This window comes from Dipodomys spectabilis, unplaced genomic scaffold, assembly GCF_019054845.1.
Source record: "Dipodomys spectabilis isolate Male_0828 unplaced genomic scaffold, ASM1905484v1 ptg000414l, whole genome shotgun sequence".
Lineage (NCBI taxonomy): Eukaryota > Metazoa > Chordata > Mammalia > Rodentia > Heteromyidae > Dipodomys > Dipodomys spectabilis.
In genome coordinates this window covers 1,932,424-1,950,512 of record NW_024871091.1, presented here as the reverse complement: position 1 = coordinate 1,950,512, position 18,089 = coordinate 1,932,424, and the positions used below count along the sequence as shown (strand labels likewise).

General features: G+C 36.9%; 1 protein-coding gene and 1 pseudogene across 1 annotated transcript; both read right to left on the bottom strand.

The window, feature by feature from the left end:
• Positions 1-10,905: 10,905 nt before the first annotated feature.
• On the bottom strand, positions 10,906-11,376 carry LOC122097120 (cerebellar degeneration-related antigen 1-like). Its single transcript, XM_042667604.1, has one exon. It carries the CDS (start codon positions 11,374-11,376, stop codon positions 10,906-10,908), a length of 471 nt encoding a protein of 156 aa, XP_042523538.1.
• Positions 11,377-11,649: 273 nt separating this feature from the next.
• Positions 11,650-12,254, bottom strand: LOC122097119 (annotated as a pseudogene).
• Between the last annotated feature and the right edge of the window lie 5,835 nt (positions 12,255-18,089).

Below are 18,089 nucleotides of genomic sequence, written 5' to 3'. Positions count from 1 at the left end.
GGATCGAAGACTTACATATGAACCTCTGACCAAGTGGAGAGAGCCACAATGATGTAGATACAGGATAAAAGAAATAAAAGGATGCCAAGAGTTGATGGCTCATGCCTGGCTAATCAGGAGGCTGAGATCTGAGAATTATTGTTTGGAACCAGCTCAGATAGGAAATTCCATGAGACTCTATCCTCCTATTAACTACCAAAAAGCCGGAAGTGGAGCCAGGGCTCAAGTGGTAAAGTGCCAGCCTTGAGCAGAGAAGCTAAGGGATAGCACCCAAGCCCTCAGGTCAAGTCCCAGTATTCCCACCAAAACTGAGAGGAAGGAATCGACAAATAAAGAAGATTCTTCTTTATTTTTATAGTTCTTTCTGGTCATATCATGAAATTGTCAGCTTCTCATGGCAAGATGTGTATGTGATGGCATGGTGGTATGCGTACAGAAATGGGATGATAATGAAGTTATAGGTTGTTAGGTGGTTCATCATAGACCAATGGATTTGCCTGGCTCACCTACGGAGCAACTTCTAGTTTCCAGCATCTTTTTCTCAGAAGTAAAACGGAGTAGGGCAGGGTAGAAATTGAGCGAGCTCACCGAGTCGCTACTCATGGTGCCTGCACCATCTTATTATGTGGAAGGATGGTTGAATAGATGAGAACAAAAGCAAAAGTGAAATGGCTTCTGTTTACTTTCTGATTGGCAGAACTTAAAAAAGTTGATGATAAGTGGTCACGAAGCATTCTCTTTCTTTGTGAGTATGTAAAGTTGGTGAGATCAAGTCGTTCAATCAACTTGAAATAGGTTGTGGTTTCAAAGCTCTTTGGATTCCCAATTTCTAGCTTCTTCCTAAACTACTCATGCCAACGACCTTTCTTCTGACTTCACTTCCTCCTTTTGTATCTGCTTTCTCCTAGGTGGTGATAGCTGCAATTCTTACCTCATTGACAGCCTGACTCCTGTCTTCAGATGCTGCACAACTGCAAGTCATTCTTGGGCGACCTTTGAGTTGATCTAGTCGGTGCCTTTGAGAGCTTTGGCCTACTATGCAAGTTGAACCACCATCATGTCCCCTTGCCGACGAGCTCATGTGAAAGGAACATCATCTGGGTTGCAGTGTTCTACCCTTGGCTTCTGCCTGTTGCTCCCTCTTCAGTCCCAATCGTGTGTTCTCACTCCCCAGCCTTTTATTTGCCTTAGCAATTTTATCGTTGGAATATTCTTACAAAGTAAGACTGCCCACAGCTTCATGATAGAACACTTTGATGATTGTAAGTTGGCATGAGTTAGAATAAAGATGACCTCCACAAGAATAAATGGGACCATAGGGGACAGGAATACAAGACAAGTAAAGAGAGCAAGAAAGATCACATCAGTGCAGACAGGAGTTTTGCGATGCTTGAGAATGGTAAATGGGAGAACTCTTACAGGGCATTTGATGAAGCTCCAGTTTGTTCGTTTGAGAAGGCTGTTAGGGTAGTGACAGTTTCAGCAGCCGTCACTGGGGAAATCATACATGACTCAAATTGCCCAAATAGAGAACATGGAAATTGATTTGCATTTATAGCCTCTGAAGCCAAATAGTACTTTTTTCCTTATGAGGAATCCATTGGTGGCTCGCACAGAAATGCAAGCATAACTTTTGGTCTGGACAAAACACCATCGCATTCCTTTCAAGCAATGTATACTTCAATGGGCTTATGAAACAGGAGGGCCTGTGTAAGAAGAAATGGCTGAGAAAGTGAGCAGGGTAAAAGCAGCTGCAGGTATCCTGAATAAGTATAAGACTGAGTAAGGAAAGGGTATTTGCTTGAACTGATTTTCAGCATCAATGAAGGGTCCTGTGGCGGAAGCACATGGAACTGGCTTATCTATTGCAAAAGATGGGAAAGGGCCACAGGCTTCACAACTGAAAGACAAGCTCAAAATTCTGCTTCATTCCAGTGCTTCTGGTGACCTCCTTGCTAACCCCAGGTTACTTCACAAGTTTGGAAATTCTTTTCCTTTTCAAAGACAGTGCCAGCCTCGCACAGGTGGCTCACACCTGTAACCCTAGCTACTCAGAAGGCTGAGATCTGAGGATCGCGCTTAAAAGCCAGCCCAGGCAGGAAAGTCTGTTGAGACTCTTATCTCCAATTAACCACCAGAAAACTGGAAGTGGTGCTGTGGCTCAAGTGGTAGAGCGCTAGCCTTGAACATAAGAGCTGAGGGACAGTGCCCAGGCCCAGAGTTCAAGCCCCATGACCGACAAACAAAACAAAGCAAAACAACCAAGAAAGGACAATGCCAGAAATACTTGTAGGTCTCTCTGAAAGAAAACCCTAACATTTGGTTCATTGAGAAACTCTTTTTAAACTGGTTTTTGATATTTGGTTCTAGAGGCTAAGACAATATTTAAATGAAAACAATCTGGAATTGGAAATAATGTTGCTCTCACCACTGATAAAGGAGCCTTAGTACATGCTGCTCCTGCATTCATCTCCATTCCCAACCCCCCATTAGTACATTCCTTTAATTCCCCTATTACAGATGGAGGTCCCAAATGGTTCATGATACACTATACTCAGCTTCATGAATGTCACTTGGCAATATCTCTTCATTTGTAATGGCTTAATAGTAGTATACGTAAGAGGAAATATAGAAATTGGCCCTTGGTGGAAGCTGTCAGAAACGTGAGAGTGAAGGGTTCTTGTGGTGGAGGAAGGTAGTGAAAGGAAGAGATCGAGTTGTGACAATGTTGAACTACTAGTTTGACTCTCACCTTGACAAAAGAGTTGAGAAACATTTCAGAGCTGTGAGCACTTCAAACGTTGGTTAAAGTGACCATCGTAGGTTAACATCTAGATATTAAAGAACGTTAAAGCATCCACTCTACAATCAACTTGTCACGATGATTCAGAAGAATGAGATCCCTCAGCGGAATTCATTCACCTCAGGCAAGGCTTTAAATGATGACACTCATTCCTATCAAGACCTAATAAGAACCCTTCAAACAAAGGTCACTGAGTCTTTTCTGTGTGCTTATTTAACAGGGGAGAGGAATCTAGATCAACCAACAAGCTGCTCAGATGTGTTCTCCAGACCGCATCGCACATTGAGTTCAGTCTTGGGATTCATGTTCTGATGGCTTCAAAGATGTCACCTGGGTGCTGAGCAAGAAAATGAAGCAGAAGCTTACTTCTTTCTCTATAAACACCATCAAGACATCCCTATTCTTTTCCTGTCATACTGTCACTGCTGGTATTTTCATTGGTGCATTATTTTCTTCCCCTTGAGGTCAGAAACCCATAGGATTTCATTACCCAGTAACCGCTATTGCTGATGTAAAATCTCAAAACTATCCCTGAGATTCACAATTTGAGTTTACCTTTTGATCTAGAAATTTATTTCAATTCCATTCAATCCTAACTTGCTCTCTTACTAGACAGTAGTGTGGTCTAACTTGATGAGTTTTGTATCTGTTGTGTAAGTTAGCTGATAGCTGGTCCTGAAGGACAGTACAATATGATGGATTTCTGAATTTACATTGGTATCTAGGTCAAGGAAGAGGAAGTGTTAGAGTTCATGTCCATAGTTCCTGTCTGTTCTCATATGTAGCTCTCCCAATGATTTAAACAATGCAATATATTCCAGAAAAGGGGTACTGTTACTTTTTGTTTGCTTGTGGAGAATTCATTGCCAGATTGATATTTTAAAAAATCTTCCCTCCATAATTTCACTCATTCACTTTATTTGGCATTTTCCCTGAAGTTTTAACCACAGATGTGAAAAAAAAAATTATAAAGCTGGCAGTGAAACTCATATCTTATTTAAGAATTCTTGACCAGGACCCATAATGAACCTACTTGTTCATTTGGCCACTTATGCATATTTTCCCGTTTGATGTCCACTTTGGACGTGGTTGGACAGTTATTCTGACAGAACTGTACCAAAACAAGGATTAGTGATTAGGAAAACATTCTGTATTTGAAGTTTCCAAGACCTCTTGTGGCTTGAAAAGTCATAAAGACAACCTGAAATAAATTTTATGTACAGTAATGAAATAAATGCTTTGCCTTGAGTAACAGTTTAAAAAAATGACATCAGAAGCTGCGTGCTGGCAGCTCATGACTGTAATTCTACCTACTTGGGAGGCTGAGAAATGGAGGCTTGAAGTTTGGAGCCAGTGTGGTAAAAAAGTCTGAGACTTCATGTCTAAAATAACCAGCAAGAAGCCAAAGGCTGAAGGTGTGGTTTAAGTGGTAGACCTCCAACAAAAAGCCAAGTTTTGGGTTTTTTTTTTTGATTAGACCCTAAGTTCAAACTCCAGTATACCCATACCCGTACCCATACCACTACCACTATCACCACCACCATATCAGAAAGTAAGTTAAGGTTGCTTTTAAAGGACACAAGAAATTCACTTAAATTAACCTCAGGAGTGATGGAATCCAGTGATTTCCCCCAAATTTGAAGGTCTGAATGATAGGTGTACTGTGTGAGTTTGAAATTATCAAGAAGGGGAAATGCAAAGACAGCTTGCTTGCATAGTTATGGTTGTGATGATATATGTTCTGTAACAAGCTCAGCGGAGGTAGAGGAAGGTTGAAAACCCATTGTAGGAGCTTCAGGACTAGAGATACCACAAAGCCACTTAAGCCACTGATGTTAATTAGACCTGAGTGTATATCATAGACTTGATGAGAAGCTTTTAAAATACGGATTTCTGATACCTGTCCTCAGGTGTTTTGTGCAAGTTTCTCATGTGATTTTTAAAAATATAGTCATGGTTGAAAACCTCTGCTCCAAGAATGAACAAAACTAAGATAGAAAATATCAGACAAATGGATCTGGGCCATGGAGCTGGGAATCCCTGATACAGAATATTTTTTTGGACACGAATTCTGTTATTCAAGTCATTTTTCTCTTTTCTTACTCGTCAAATGACAGAATCACTTGGTGAAATTTTATGACATGTTCTGAGAGGATCACATTCTTGCTTTGATACTGTTACATTGTGGGAAACGAGCCCCATGGTTCGGAGATCAAGATAAGTACTAACACTGTGGTATGTTCTTGTTTTCGAAATTCTGTCTGCCATTCCAGTTTTGCCATTTTAGTCCCTTGTAGGAATGAAAGGTAGGCAAAGATGGCATAACCGAAAAGGCCAACAGGTCATCAACTTTCTGAAAATAAAGAATCTCCTATGAGTTTCTTTGTCTGTGACAACTGCAGTATTTTCCCTCATGATTATAGTGGAGAGAAAGTAGCATGTAGATACGTAAAACACAATTTTAAAATTTTAGTTTATTTTAATTAGCATGCATTAATAATATGAAGGGGGTTATTGTGATAATTCCATAGGTGCATGTAGTATACTTTGAACAAGTTTACCCCCTCCATTATGTTTCCTTAAACTCCCTGTCTCTCCTTTCAAACAGTGTTTGGCAGGTTTCGTTCTGTCCATTTGCCATCTTTCTCTATCCACATGTATACATAGATCATGTATGTACATTACTTTTTTTTTGTTCCTCGTTACCCCATAATATCCTTTCTTTTCCCATTTCCCCACTGGATTCCTCACCTCAGACACTCTCCCTTTCATATTCATGTCATTATCATTATCATCATTATTAGCCATCATGATCTTCTAGGTCATGGTTCCACAAATGAGTGAAAATATTCAATATCTGCCTTTTTGATCTTGATTTGTCTCACCCAGTATGATGATTTCCAGTTCTATCCATTTGCCTGCTAATGATATAATTTCATTTTCTTTATAACTAGTATTATTTCATGGTATTATTTTGCCATATTTTCTTTATCCATTAGTTGGTTGTTGGGCACTTTGGCTGAATCCATTATTTCTCTCTTGTGAACAGAGACACAATAAGCATGGATGTTGGTATATCTCTTATATATTTACATTTCTTCTGAGATATGCCCAGTAGTGCTATGAAAAGGTCATAAATGGGCCTATTTTTAATTCCATAGACGTTGCACTAGTTCACATACCTAACAAGTATAGTTTCTGTTCTTCATATCCTCATTCTGACTATAATAAAATGGAATCCTAATAGAGTTTTAACTTATATATATATATTTATACTTACTTTTTTTGTGTGTGTTTCTATAAGTGGAACAATCAGTATCATTAATATTTTAAGGTTCAATGGGTAATTTATTCCTCTTTTATTGTGGCACTACTAGAGTTTGAACTTGGCACTTTGTATTTGTCAGGCAGTTGTTCTATCATTTGAGTTATATACCCTCAGCCCTTTATTGCTGTAGCTATTTTTCATGTACAGTTTCACTGTGTGCCTGGTGCTGGCTGTAGATTACTATTCCCCTACTTATGCCTCTTGCTTACTGCCCTTACGGGAACACTCCATCGTATTCAGTGTATTTCACATGGATTTCTATTGTTTTTGCCAATGTTGACCTTGAATCATGGTGCTCCTGATCTCTACCTCCTGAGTAATGGGAATTACAGTCATATAGATAATTCCTCTTAATTATGTGTAGAGGTAAATTTTATGTCAGTGATCTTTTTCTCAGAATAGTCTGTGGTTGAGTATACATGATAGCTCCCAACAGTAATCCTAACTACTCAGGAAACTGAGATCTGAGGATTGTTGTTTGAAGCCAGCCTGGTCAGGAAAGTCCACGAGACCCTTACCAATTAATCACTAGAAAGCTGGAAGTGGAGTTGTGGGTCAAGTAGTAGAGCACTAGTCTTGACCAAAAAAATCTCAGGGGCTATACTCAGACCCTGAGTTCAAGCTCTAGGACCAGCCTCCCCCAAACACGTACACACAGAATGTGCTTCATCTAAAAAATTATATTTTAATTAAGGAATTGCACAAAGGGTTTACAATTTGACATGTCAGTTCATGTGTACAATGCATTTTCATCACTATCTCCCCTTTCATTAGCCTCGTAGTGAAAGATGAGCTTTTCTGGGAAATTTTACCATTCATTATTGGGGCTACTGTCTGTATTATTATTTCTCTTAATTTAACCAGAATTAGAGAAATCAAATTTTCAATTAAGTTACATCAAGTAGGAATTATTCATATAAAGTAATGGAATGAGAAATTGACCATTATATGATTTTAATTGTTGTAAGAATGCCTAGAATTTGGCTTAGTAGAATGAAGCATTTGTCTAGGACCCAAGTCATTTGAACTGAAGCATTTAGATAAATCTAATTCTTGTTTAAGACAAAGTCTAGTTGAAATAATTAAGAAATGTTAATGATTAGGGTTAGTGTTAAAACATTTTATTGAAGTTGAGTTGAACAGGTCAGTAGAACTCATAGGAAGATGTGAAATTTGGTATGAGCCAAGTAGTAGTAATGGAATTTAGTGAGGTTCTGCTATGTATTATTCTTTAAATTAAAAATATCCCTGTATTATGGCTAATCTCTATACATATGTTCTTCCTATGGTTATAGTTAATGCTTTTATGCATTTGTTTTCTTCATGAATATAGACTATGGTACTGGCGATTATAACATATATGTGCACACATACATGTGTGTGTGTGTGTGTGTGTGTGTGTGTGTGTGTGTGTGTGTGTGTGTATGTATGTTGGTTGTGGGGCTTAAACTCAGGGCACTGTCCCTGTGCTTTTACACTCAAGGCTAGTACTCTAGAACTTTGAGCCACAGTGTCACTTCTGTTTTCTAGTGGTTAAGTGGAGGTAAGAGTCTCACGGGGGCTTTTTTGCCCGGGGTTGGTTTTGAACCATGATCCTTAGATCTCAGCCTCCTAAGTGGCTAGGATTTCAGATGTGAGCCACTGGTACCTGGCCGTTACATATATTTTAACCTGTCTATAAGTTTTAAATTTTTCTTTGTAACTAAAAAATAGTCTTAACTATATTTATATTTTCTCATTATCTTGCTAGAATGAGAAATAGACAATAATCAATAATTGGTAACTAGTAATGATGTTTCTGGTTTTTTTTTTAACCAAAAAAAATGAATAGCCTGACAAACAAGATATAGTGAGGTACACCAGTAATCTCAGTACTTGAGAAGTCGAGGCAGGTGGACTGTAACTTCACGGCCAGACTGTGCTAAACAGTGAATTCCAGGTCCGCCTTAGGCTACATAATGAGGTATGTCTCAAAAATATAATTAAATTGAAAAGCTAGAATTTATTTTAGTAAGCCTTAGGAACAGTTTTGTGTGCAAATGGTTTGGGTACATTCCGTAGAAGCACATTCAAATTTCCTTCTTTATAAGCATGTTCAACTGCAATGGCAAAAAGAACAAACTAGAAAAGAAGGAGATGAGGTGGGCAGCATAGTGTGCAGAAATGTGGAGTGTGTATTAGAAAACTAGCATTTAATTTTAAAAGATCCCTTTGTTTTAAAATCTTTAAGTTCAAATTGCTGAGAAAGCTCTTTAAATTACACATTGAGATCACCTAGCTACTGCCACTTGAATGCTAATAAAGGGTGGCAGGGGTGTGTTTAGTTTAAGAGTGAATGTGAGCAATGTTTGTGATGTAGAATACATTGATCCCTGAACTTTGCTTAGTATTTGTACCATTTGATGCTCTTTAATGTCAGGAAACATATGCTGTGCCCAGAATTTATGTACTTTGATGAACCATGAAATCAAACAAAATTGAAGAAAGAATAAATAATGTTGTATCAGCATAAATAACCAATACTGATTGAGAAATTGAGAACTTAGTGTATCTGAGACACTGCACTTTATCTTGCATTGCTAAGTAGCCCATCCTTGCAAACACTTAGAGTGAAAAAGTCACAGGGCTTTATGTGAGGACTTTGACCCTGATTTCTCTGCTCTTTGTTGGGAATTTCTTCTCTGAGTTGTGGTACTTAGTCCTGGAAATATAGTCCTTAGGTTATTGGAGTTTGAGCCTACACCCTGGAATAATGTAAGTCTGTTTTCATCTCCTATCACTGCCAAGTACCAGCTAGACATCTGTGGGTATGTTTCCTAATCGTTGCAGACTTTATTTTCTAGTCTATAAAATGGGGTTTACTTCGTTGCATGATAGGATGGCTGTTAGATTTATATGAGATGTTTAGTATAGTGCCTGGCACACAGTAAGCACTCAATAAATCATTGCTATTATTATTATTATAATACCTTAATAATCATTATGTAAATGGAAAATGATCATTTATTCCTGTCTTGGCAAAATTTTAATGTTTAAATTTCCTCAAAATAAGGTGTGCATGATGGTTTTTAAGAGGACTAAGAAATGACTTTTAATACTTTTCTATTTGCTGACGAGGGACACCTAAATAGTGATTCATTTATTACTATTACAGCTTGGCCTGCAGTGATTCTTTATATTTATGTAATGTGATTATCATTAGATGACATTTATTTATGTGGTAATGGCTTTTGACACGTATATTCATATTCTCTAGAAAGTATTGTTGAAAGATAATTAAATCACATGTCCCAGTCTATAGGGTATATTTAATTGCTTAATATTCTCTTTAAGTCTCCAGCCTTAATAAATTAGAAATCTTCTCAGACTCTTATTCTGCTTCGTAGGGACCCTGAATGTAAGACTTCCTGTATAGTCACCTAAAATACTTGCCAAGAGTGCCATTCTTAGTTCCTGCCAACCTCATTTCCTGACATACCATATAACATGGCATTTTTCCCCTATTATTGGGCTTCAAAATGTCTTTGAATGTGAATACCAGACTTGACTATACTTAAGTTTACCATATTTGACATTTAACATCAAAAGTAAGCCTTGGCAAAACTAAGGCTTTCCGATTGCATCCAACCTGACTGTTGATTTGTTTTTTGTTGTACTGTGGTTTGTACTCAGAGTTTTGTGCTTGCTATGCAGATGCTCTACCATTTGAACCATCTTGTGAGCTCCCAACTCTTATTTGTTTAAAAATAAAGTCACGGAAACACGACCATCTCCATTCTTCAACTTATCACACTGCAACAGAGAAATATAGCCTAAAAGCCTAAAATATTTAGGTTAATCCTTTATGTAACATGTTTTCTCAATTTGGTCTAAAGCCAAGAAGTTCTAGCTTAGATACCGATTTTTCTTTTACTTCCTCAGAAAGGCCAAGAAGACCATCTCAGAGAAGTTCTAATCCATTCAAACTTCTTGATTTGGCTCAAATTTCCTTCCTTCCTTTGCTACCTAATAATGCCCTTCCCCTGTTGCTTTCTACAATCATAACAACTAGTCATATATCTATCTTTTAATGTAGGCCCTAATATATGAGACTTTTGATATAGCCATCAAACATTTCAGATCAAACCTTTTCTTTGTTTAAGGTCCCTTAGTGCTTCTAAGCTCCATAGCTTCACAATATCCCTAATTACCAAGTATTTTCCATATAACAACACCCATGTCTTTCAGTTTCTGGCCTGCAGCATCTTCACTGCTTGGATTTTGGAATCTCCCTAGTATTAAGTTTATTAAGTATTATAATATTTCCATCAATATTTCAGGTCAACATTTCCAGGTCCAGATTTCTTAGTCTTCTATAGTCACAATCTTCCAATATTTCCTGTATGTAGTGTGTCTGGAGTCCATATATGTAGTGCTTCAGTGTCCAAGTCTAGCTTTTCTAATATCTTCTACTGCTTATATCATTACTTTCCCTATCTCTTCTTCTCTCTTAAATCCTAGTTTACAAGTGTCTGTTTATTACTACTCTTTCAATATTCCTAAGAACTTTAGCTTCTAACATTTAGATAGTTTTATGTCCCCAGTATTTGAGTAACAATGTCTCTTAACATCCAGATGTCTTTATATCTAAATCCCAGCATTCTTGTCTTCGAGCATCATTTAAATGTAATTCTTGAAATCATATGTTTTGATGAGTATATTAGTATCTAGGTTTTCCTTTGTCTCCTAGTCTATGCCTTCTATTTTTAAGACTTTTAGATGTCCCAGTCCTCTACTACCCATATCCAGCAGTGTTTAAGCAGTTCCAGGGTATAGAAGTTAACATGTCTCTAATAGCCACGATTTCCAGTGTCTGCCTTTCAGTATGCATTGTCATAATATTCAGGGCCTCCAAAATCTGCAGTAACAATAACCACTGTCCCAAGTACAAGGTTTTCAATATCTCCAACATCCTGTGCTTCCAATGTTTCCAATGTCCAGGGTTTCCAATGGCGCCAGTGTCAAAGTCTTCCAACATCTCCAGGTCTTCCGGCAACCGCAAGTCTTCCAATAACCTCAAGGTCTTCCAGAAATCCATGTCTTCCAGAAAATCTACATCTTCCAGATAATCCACGTCTTCCTGCAATGATAAGTCTTCCACAAAATCCAGCTCTTCCAGGAGAATCCACGTCTTCCAGAAAAATCCATGTCTTCCAAAAATTTCAAGGTCTTCCAGCAAGTTCAAGGTCTTCCAGCCAATCTCCATCTTCCGGGAAAATCTGTGTCTTCCATGAAATCCTAGTCTTCCGATCAATCCAGGTCTTCCAGAAAAATCCCAAGTCTTCCAGTTGATCACCGTCTTCCAGCAAGAAATCCAGGTCTTCCAGTGAGTCCACGTCTTCCAGAAAAATCCATGTCTTCCAGCCAATCCAAGTCTTCCAGAAAAAAATCCAGGTCTTCCAGCAAATCTATGTCTTCCACTCAATCCAAGTCTTCCAATAAAGCCACGTCTTCCAGAAAATCCCTGTCTTCCGATAACCTACAGGTCTTCCAGCCAATGTATGTCTTCCTGAAGAGTTATATCTTCCAGAAAATCAGTGTCTTCCAAACAATCCAGATCTTCCGGACAATTCGGGTCTTCCTGAAAATCCACGTCTTCCATGAAAGACAGGTCTTCCAGCCAGTCTACGTCTTCCGATGACCTCCAAGTCTTCCAGATGATCCATGTCTTCCAGAAAACCCTTGTCTTCCATCAAATCCATAGCTTCCAGAAAAATCCATGTCTTCCAGATAATCCACGTCTTCCAGCTAATCCACAGCTTCCAGAAAATCCATGTCTTCCAGAAAATCCATATCTTCCAGAAATTCCCTGTCTTCCAGAAAAATCTGTCTTCCAACTAAGTCATCCATGTCTTCCAACAAGTCGATGTCTTCCTACACCTCCAGGGCTTCCAGCATCTCCAGGGCTTCCAGCATTTGCTTGTCTTCCACGCATCTCCGTGTCTTTCAACATCTTCAAGTCTTCCTTCAACTACCCAGTCTTCCATCAGCGGGCTCAATATCCACGTCTTCCTACTTCTCCAGTGTACCAGTCTTCGGACATTCAGGTTTTCCTGTGTCTGCAATATCCAGGTATTCTAACATGCTTTACAATCTCTTTCAGCTTTTCCCCAGGTTAAAGAGTTTTCAAATCTAGTCTTCCTCATTCAGGCTTTCCTATGTTCAGTTCCTCAACAGTCAGATAACCAAACTCAAGTGTGACTTCCTGTAGTGGAATTAGTTTCAAGTATGCAAGCAAGGCATTTCTTTTTATAGGCTAGAATTAAGGAACCAAGTATTCTGCAGTTTATTTTTCTTGATATTGGGACATATATATTTATTCTCTACAATTGTTAAGGTAATGTTCAGAAGAAAATTTCACAGAATCACTGCAGTAAACTTTACTACTTTGCTAATGCTAGTGCAAGGGAAATTTTAATTTTAGTGTGAAAATTTAATTTTTAGATTGTAGTTTTAGATAAAATTATCATAGAATATGTTTGTCCATTTTTAATAACATCAAATTTGGTGTGGTATTATTTGAAATAATAATAATAATAACAACAGCAACAACAATAACAACAGCAACCATACATAGCATTTCTGTTTCCAAGCACTGTTCTAATGTCCTTACATGCATTAATTCATTTGATCTTCACAAAAAACCTTTTTAGGGATATATTATGAGATCTGAGAATCACAATTCAAAGCCACCTCAGGAAGATAAATCTGATAAGTTCTTGTCTCCAATTAACCAGAAAAAACCAGAAGTGGAAGTGTGGCTCAAGTGGGTCAATTCCAGCCTTGAGAAAAACCTAAGCAAGAATATGAGGCCCTGAGTTCAAGGTCCAGTACCAGCACAAACAAAGAAAAGTAAGATGAGAACTATAGGATCTAAAGTTTGATTATTCACACAGTGTGTAGAATATTGTAAAATCTTAAATATAAATGGGCTTCCTTAATCCTGCCACTGTCAGAACCCATTTGTAGTAACAGTTTATTAACACATGTCAACCAGTTATTCCCATCCCCTTGCTCATATATTGGGATGTAGGTACAGTTTCTGAAAACTGTTTTCCATTGTAATAGGATGGATATAAGAAAAAACTTGCCTCAAGTACTCTTTGCTTTAGATGCATATTCATAGCTTCATACCTTGAATATTAGTATGTGAAAGTCAACTTTTCATCCCTTATCACTGACCATTCTACTTTTTGAACCTTATTATCCAGACCGCTTACTATTAGTTTGCTTCTGACACTCAAGATCCACCTGCTTCTTCAAATATCACTGACCTCCCGGGTTCCTGATCTCTACTTTGTGTCCAACTAATGGTAACTACCACTCCTTAAATCCCAGCATGCTGACTTAGAGAACTAACTGCTTGGTTCTCCAAGTCTCAACGCTCTTCATCAGGCACTTTGCAGCGATGTTGCTACCCATGCCTCTGGCTGGTGATATGAACAACATGAAAGCCACAAAGTCAAAGTATAGTTAGGCAAATGACCTCTAAAAAATTTAGACTCATCTACATAGCAGTAAAAGGAACATCAATAATAACAATTAAAATAGAAATACCTTCTGAATTACAATTTATAAAGTGCTGTCACTTCACTTACTCATCTATCAATCCATTCACCAAATATTTATTGAGTGCCAACTTTGTGTGCCAGACATGTCTTAATGGAGTTTTAAGATCAGTTGTGGGAGGTATTTATAGGAAATGCAAAAGTAATCATCAATTGTTTATTGGTACGCTAAGGCCACGAAGGAAAAGTAAGTATATTGATGCTGTGACAGTTTGGAAAATGAAGAAAGCATTCCTGAGAAGTAACATTCATGTTGATTCTGGAGAATCTAGTTCTTTGTTTGGCTGTCAGAGTAACCTTGTGACTTAGCTAAGAACAGTAATAATAAAGACCATGACATCTGGGCTGGCAAGGTGGCTCAGTGGTAGATTTCTTGCTATGCATGAAGCCCTGGGTTCAATTCCTCAGTAACACATAAGCAGAAAAAGCTGGAAGTGGCGCTGTGGCTCAAGTGGTAGAGTGCTAGCCTTGAGCTGAAGAGCTGAGGGACAGCACCCAGGCCCACAGTTCAGGCCCCACGACTGGCAAAAAAAAAGACATCTAGTTGTTTTATCAAATTTTTATAAACATTTACTTAGTGTTAAGTAGTTGTACAGAGGGGTTTCAATTCAACATATCAGTTGATGTGTGCAATGTGTTGTTTTGACCTCTGTTTAAATCCCTTCTACTCAACCCTGCCTTAATCAAGGAATATATAATGCTTTGACTCTTTGATTTATTATTTTCACATTGGAAAATTTATCCAAGCAAAGTATTTAAAATGTGGAAAATACATGCTGAGCAAAGCAATACAAACCGGTAATCCTAGCACTTGGCTGAGTCAGGAGAATTGGAATTTAAGGCTAGTCTAAGGTTCATAGTGAAAGCTTGTCTCAAAGAAAATATTTAAAAATGGTTCTCACATATTTTATTTGGTATAATGAAAACCAGAAAAACCTTACAGTCTAGCTTTATAGAATGATTAAGTAATTGGTGAAAACCAGAAAAACCTAGCTAGGCTAGCTTTTAGATAATGATTAAGTAAATGAGCTATTTATGTATAATATTCTGCCATTAAGATATTTATGGAGTACGCATTGCAAAATACTAAGAGAAAAATAATCATATAAAGTGTGACTGCAGCTATTTTAGAGTATGTAATCAGGGACAAATGACTAGAAATAAACACATTGTGAACTAATTATGCTTATAAATATTGAGCAAGATTATGGTGATTTTGTTTTCTTCTTTGTATTCTTGTTTTTCCCCCAAAGTTGTTATAATGTGAAGGTATCTTCTGTCAGGAAAAGTATTTAAGCAATTATACACAAGTGTATTATTTATTCATCTTTTTACTGTTTTATTGTTGAAAAATACCTGAAAATGTAAGTAAAACAAAGTGGAAAACTCAAATTCTCAATCATAATACACAGAGAACATCATTATTAAGATTTTGATGTATGTCCTTTCAGGCTTTCTGACAAGTGTGCTTATTTTCTAACTCTCAGTAAATACATCTATTTTATAATCTTTGGATATAATTTCTTTACTACACATTTTGGTGGGTACTAAGTTTGTTCCAATATTTAGTCCTATGAAAACCTGGTGAAATGACTATATGTTATGCAAATTGTATCGAAAATAAACTATATCACACTACATGGTGGTTTATCACATATTTCTGTGCATATTGGTTCATGTATTACCTACGATCAATAAGTAAAAGGAAAGTTATTGAACCACAGGGCATATAGATCATAATGCTTACCACAAAAATATTTACAAGCAATCAAGATATACAAGAGTCATAAATGCTTAAAAAATTACTTGTAGAAAGTAGGCAGGCACCAATGGCTCACACTTAGAACCCAAGCTACTCAGAAGATCGAGATTAGGAGGACTGAGATTTGATGAAAAGTCCATGAGACTTCATCTCCAAATAACCAGCAACAGGGCTGGGCTTGGAGATATGAATCAAGTGGCAGAGTGCCATCAGTGAGCAAGAAAGCTGAGTGAGAATGTGAGGCCCTGAGTATAAGTCTTGATACAAATAAATAAATAAATAAATAAATCAGGACAGTTAAAAAATCCCCCCAAATAGATAAATTTTTATTTATTTGTTTGTGTATAGCCAGTCCTGGAGCTTGAACTCAGGGCCTGGGCACTGTCCCTGAGGTTCTTTTGCTAAAGGCTAGCACTCTACCAATTGAGCCACAGCACCACATCTGACTTTTTCTGTGTATGTGATACTGAGGAATCGAACCCAGGACTCCATGCATGCAAGGCAGGCACTCTACCACTAAGCCACCTTCCCAGTTCGATAAATTTTGATGTACTTACACTATGGGATATTTTTAACAGTAACATAAATGTACTAGACTTTACATATAATATTATGTGAAGATTTAACTTTTAGAATGTTAAGGAAGATGCTGTGTTCCCAAAGACTACATAGAATGGTCTGTTTTATTCAAAACAAAGAAAACTAGACACTATATTTTAAGCATACAAGTCTATGACATATAATAATTTATTTTAAAAAGACATATCAATAAAAATTTAGGATTATGGTCATAACATAGAGGAAAGCCAGTCAGAATACTGACAGACCATATCAATGGTTATCAACTGTTGTTAGTATCCTAGTGCTGAAGTCTGTTGAGTGGGTGGCTGGATGTCACTATATAACTGAAATCATTATTGAATGATTTGCTAAAATTAAATAGAACAAGTTAATAAAAATAAAAGCTAACACATAGATCAAAGGGGTATATTACAATCTAGAGATTTTTTAATCTAATTGTGTGCCCTTGACTTTTATTATTTATATGGGTAATTGAAATGCATGTGGCTTTTATTCTCCTTTGACTTTTTATTCTTTATACATTTTCTATGTTTTTTTAAAAAGATTTCTATTCCAAACGTGGATTATTTTCAAAGTTTAAAAATCAATTTAAACTTTGTTAATGAAGTATGTGTGTGTGTGTGTGTGTGTGTGTGTGTGTGTGTGTGTGTGTGTGTGTATACTAGTCTAGGGTTTGAACTCAGAGCCTGGGTGCTGTCCACATGAACCTTTTTGTTCAAGGCTAGCACTCTACCACTTGAGCCACACCTGTACTTCCGGTGTTTTGGTGGTTAATTGGACATAAGAGTGTCATGGACTTTCTTGCCCAGGCTGGCTTAGAACTGTGATCCTCAGATCTCAGCCTCTTGAGTAGCTAGGATTACAGGCATGAGCCACTACCACCTGACTTAACTTATTTTTATAACTATTGATTAACCTCTCCTCAACTTATCTCTTCCCTGCTCTTTCAAGATTTTAGAAACCACCATTTTATTTTCAACTTTTATGAGATAAACTTTGTTAGATGGCACATATGAATGAGATAATAAGATTCTTGTCTTTCTGTGCCTGATGAATTTCACTTAACCTAATAATTTCTGCATCTATCCATATTGGCACAAGTGACATGATTTCATTCTTTATGTCTGAATAATTCTCAACTGCTTGTATAGACCACATTTTATTTATGTATTCACTTACTTTTGGACCCATTGGTTGATTCCTGTCTTATTGATAATTCTGCAACTGCATTAAAAAAATTCCTTATAAAACTATAGAAAGTCTAGAGATGTTTCATGTTTAACATTTTTCCAGCCATCATATTGAACTCTTCCTATTTCTAATAGCTTTTTTATTCAGGTGATTTTTTTTTGTTTTGTTTTGTTTTTTTATTCAGGTGATTTAAAAAAAATTGTTGGATACATGATTATGTGAGTTGGAAATAAACATTTGACTTTTCTTTGTTTAAGTTTGCCACTCCTTTTTTCCTGTATTATGTTGATAAAGAAATGTTTCCTGTATGAGTCAAGTATTTTGGAATATTTTCTTTCTATTTTATAGTAATGAATTTTTAAATAAATATTCATTGGGCAATTCAAGTAAAGACAGTTTTTCTGTTTGGTGGAGTAATGAATTATGTTTGTACATGCTAAATCTGATGCTGTCATTCTAATTTTCCCTTTTTGTGTGCTTGATCTATATCTTCTGACAAAAATATGTATATCTTCCTATTTATTTTATGACAGTCTCGTATATCTAGCTTTATTTTTGTTTTATATGTTTGAAATTTCTTAGTGTCTTAAGATTCATGATAGTCTTATAGGATTGTCTTAGCTCACACTATAAAAATACCAGTTTTGACCTATTCAATAGGATTGCTTTGCGTCTTCTAATTTGTTTGGGTAAGATTTTCCTAGTATATTTTTACATTAAAGTTTCAACTTTTGTATGTTGCTGTGTTTAGGAGTCTACATACCTTTTCCAAATAGCACACGAGATTTTACTTCATCTAAGAATATTTGCCTTTTA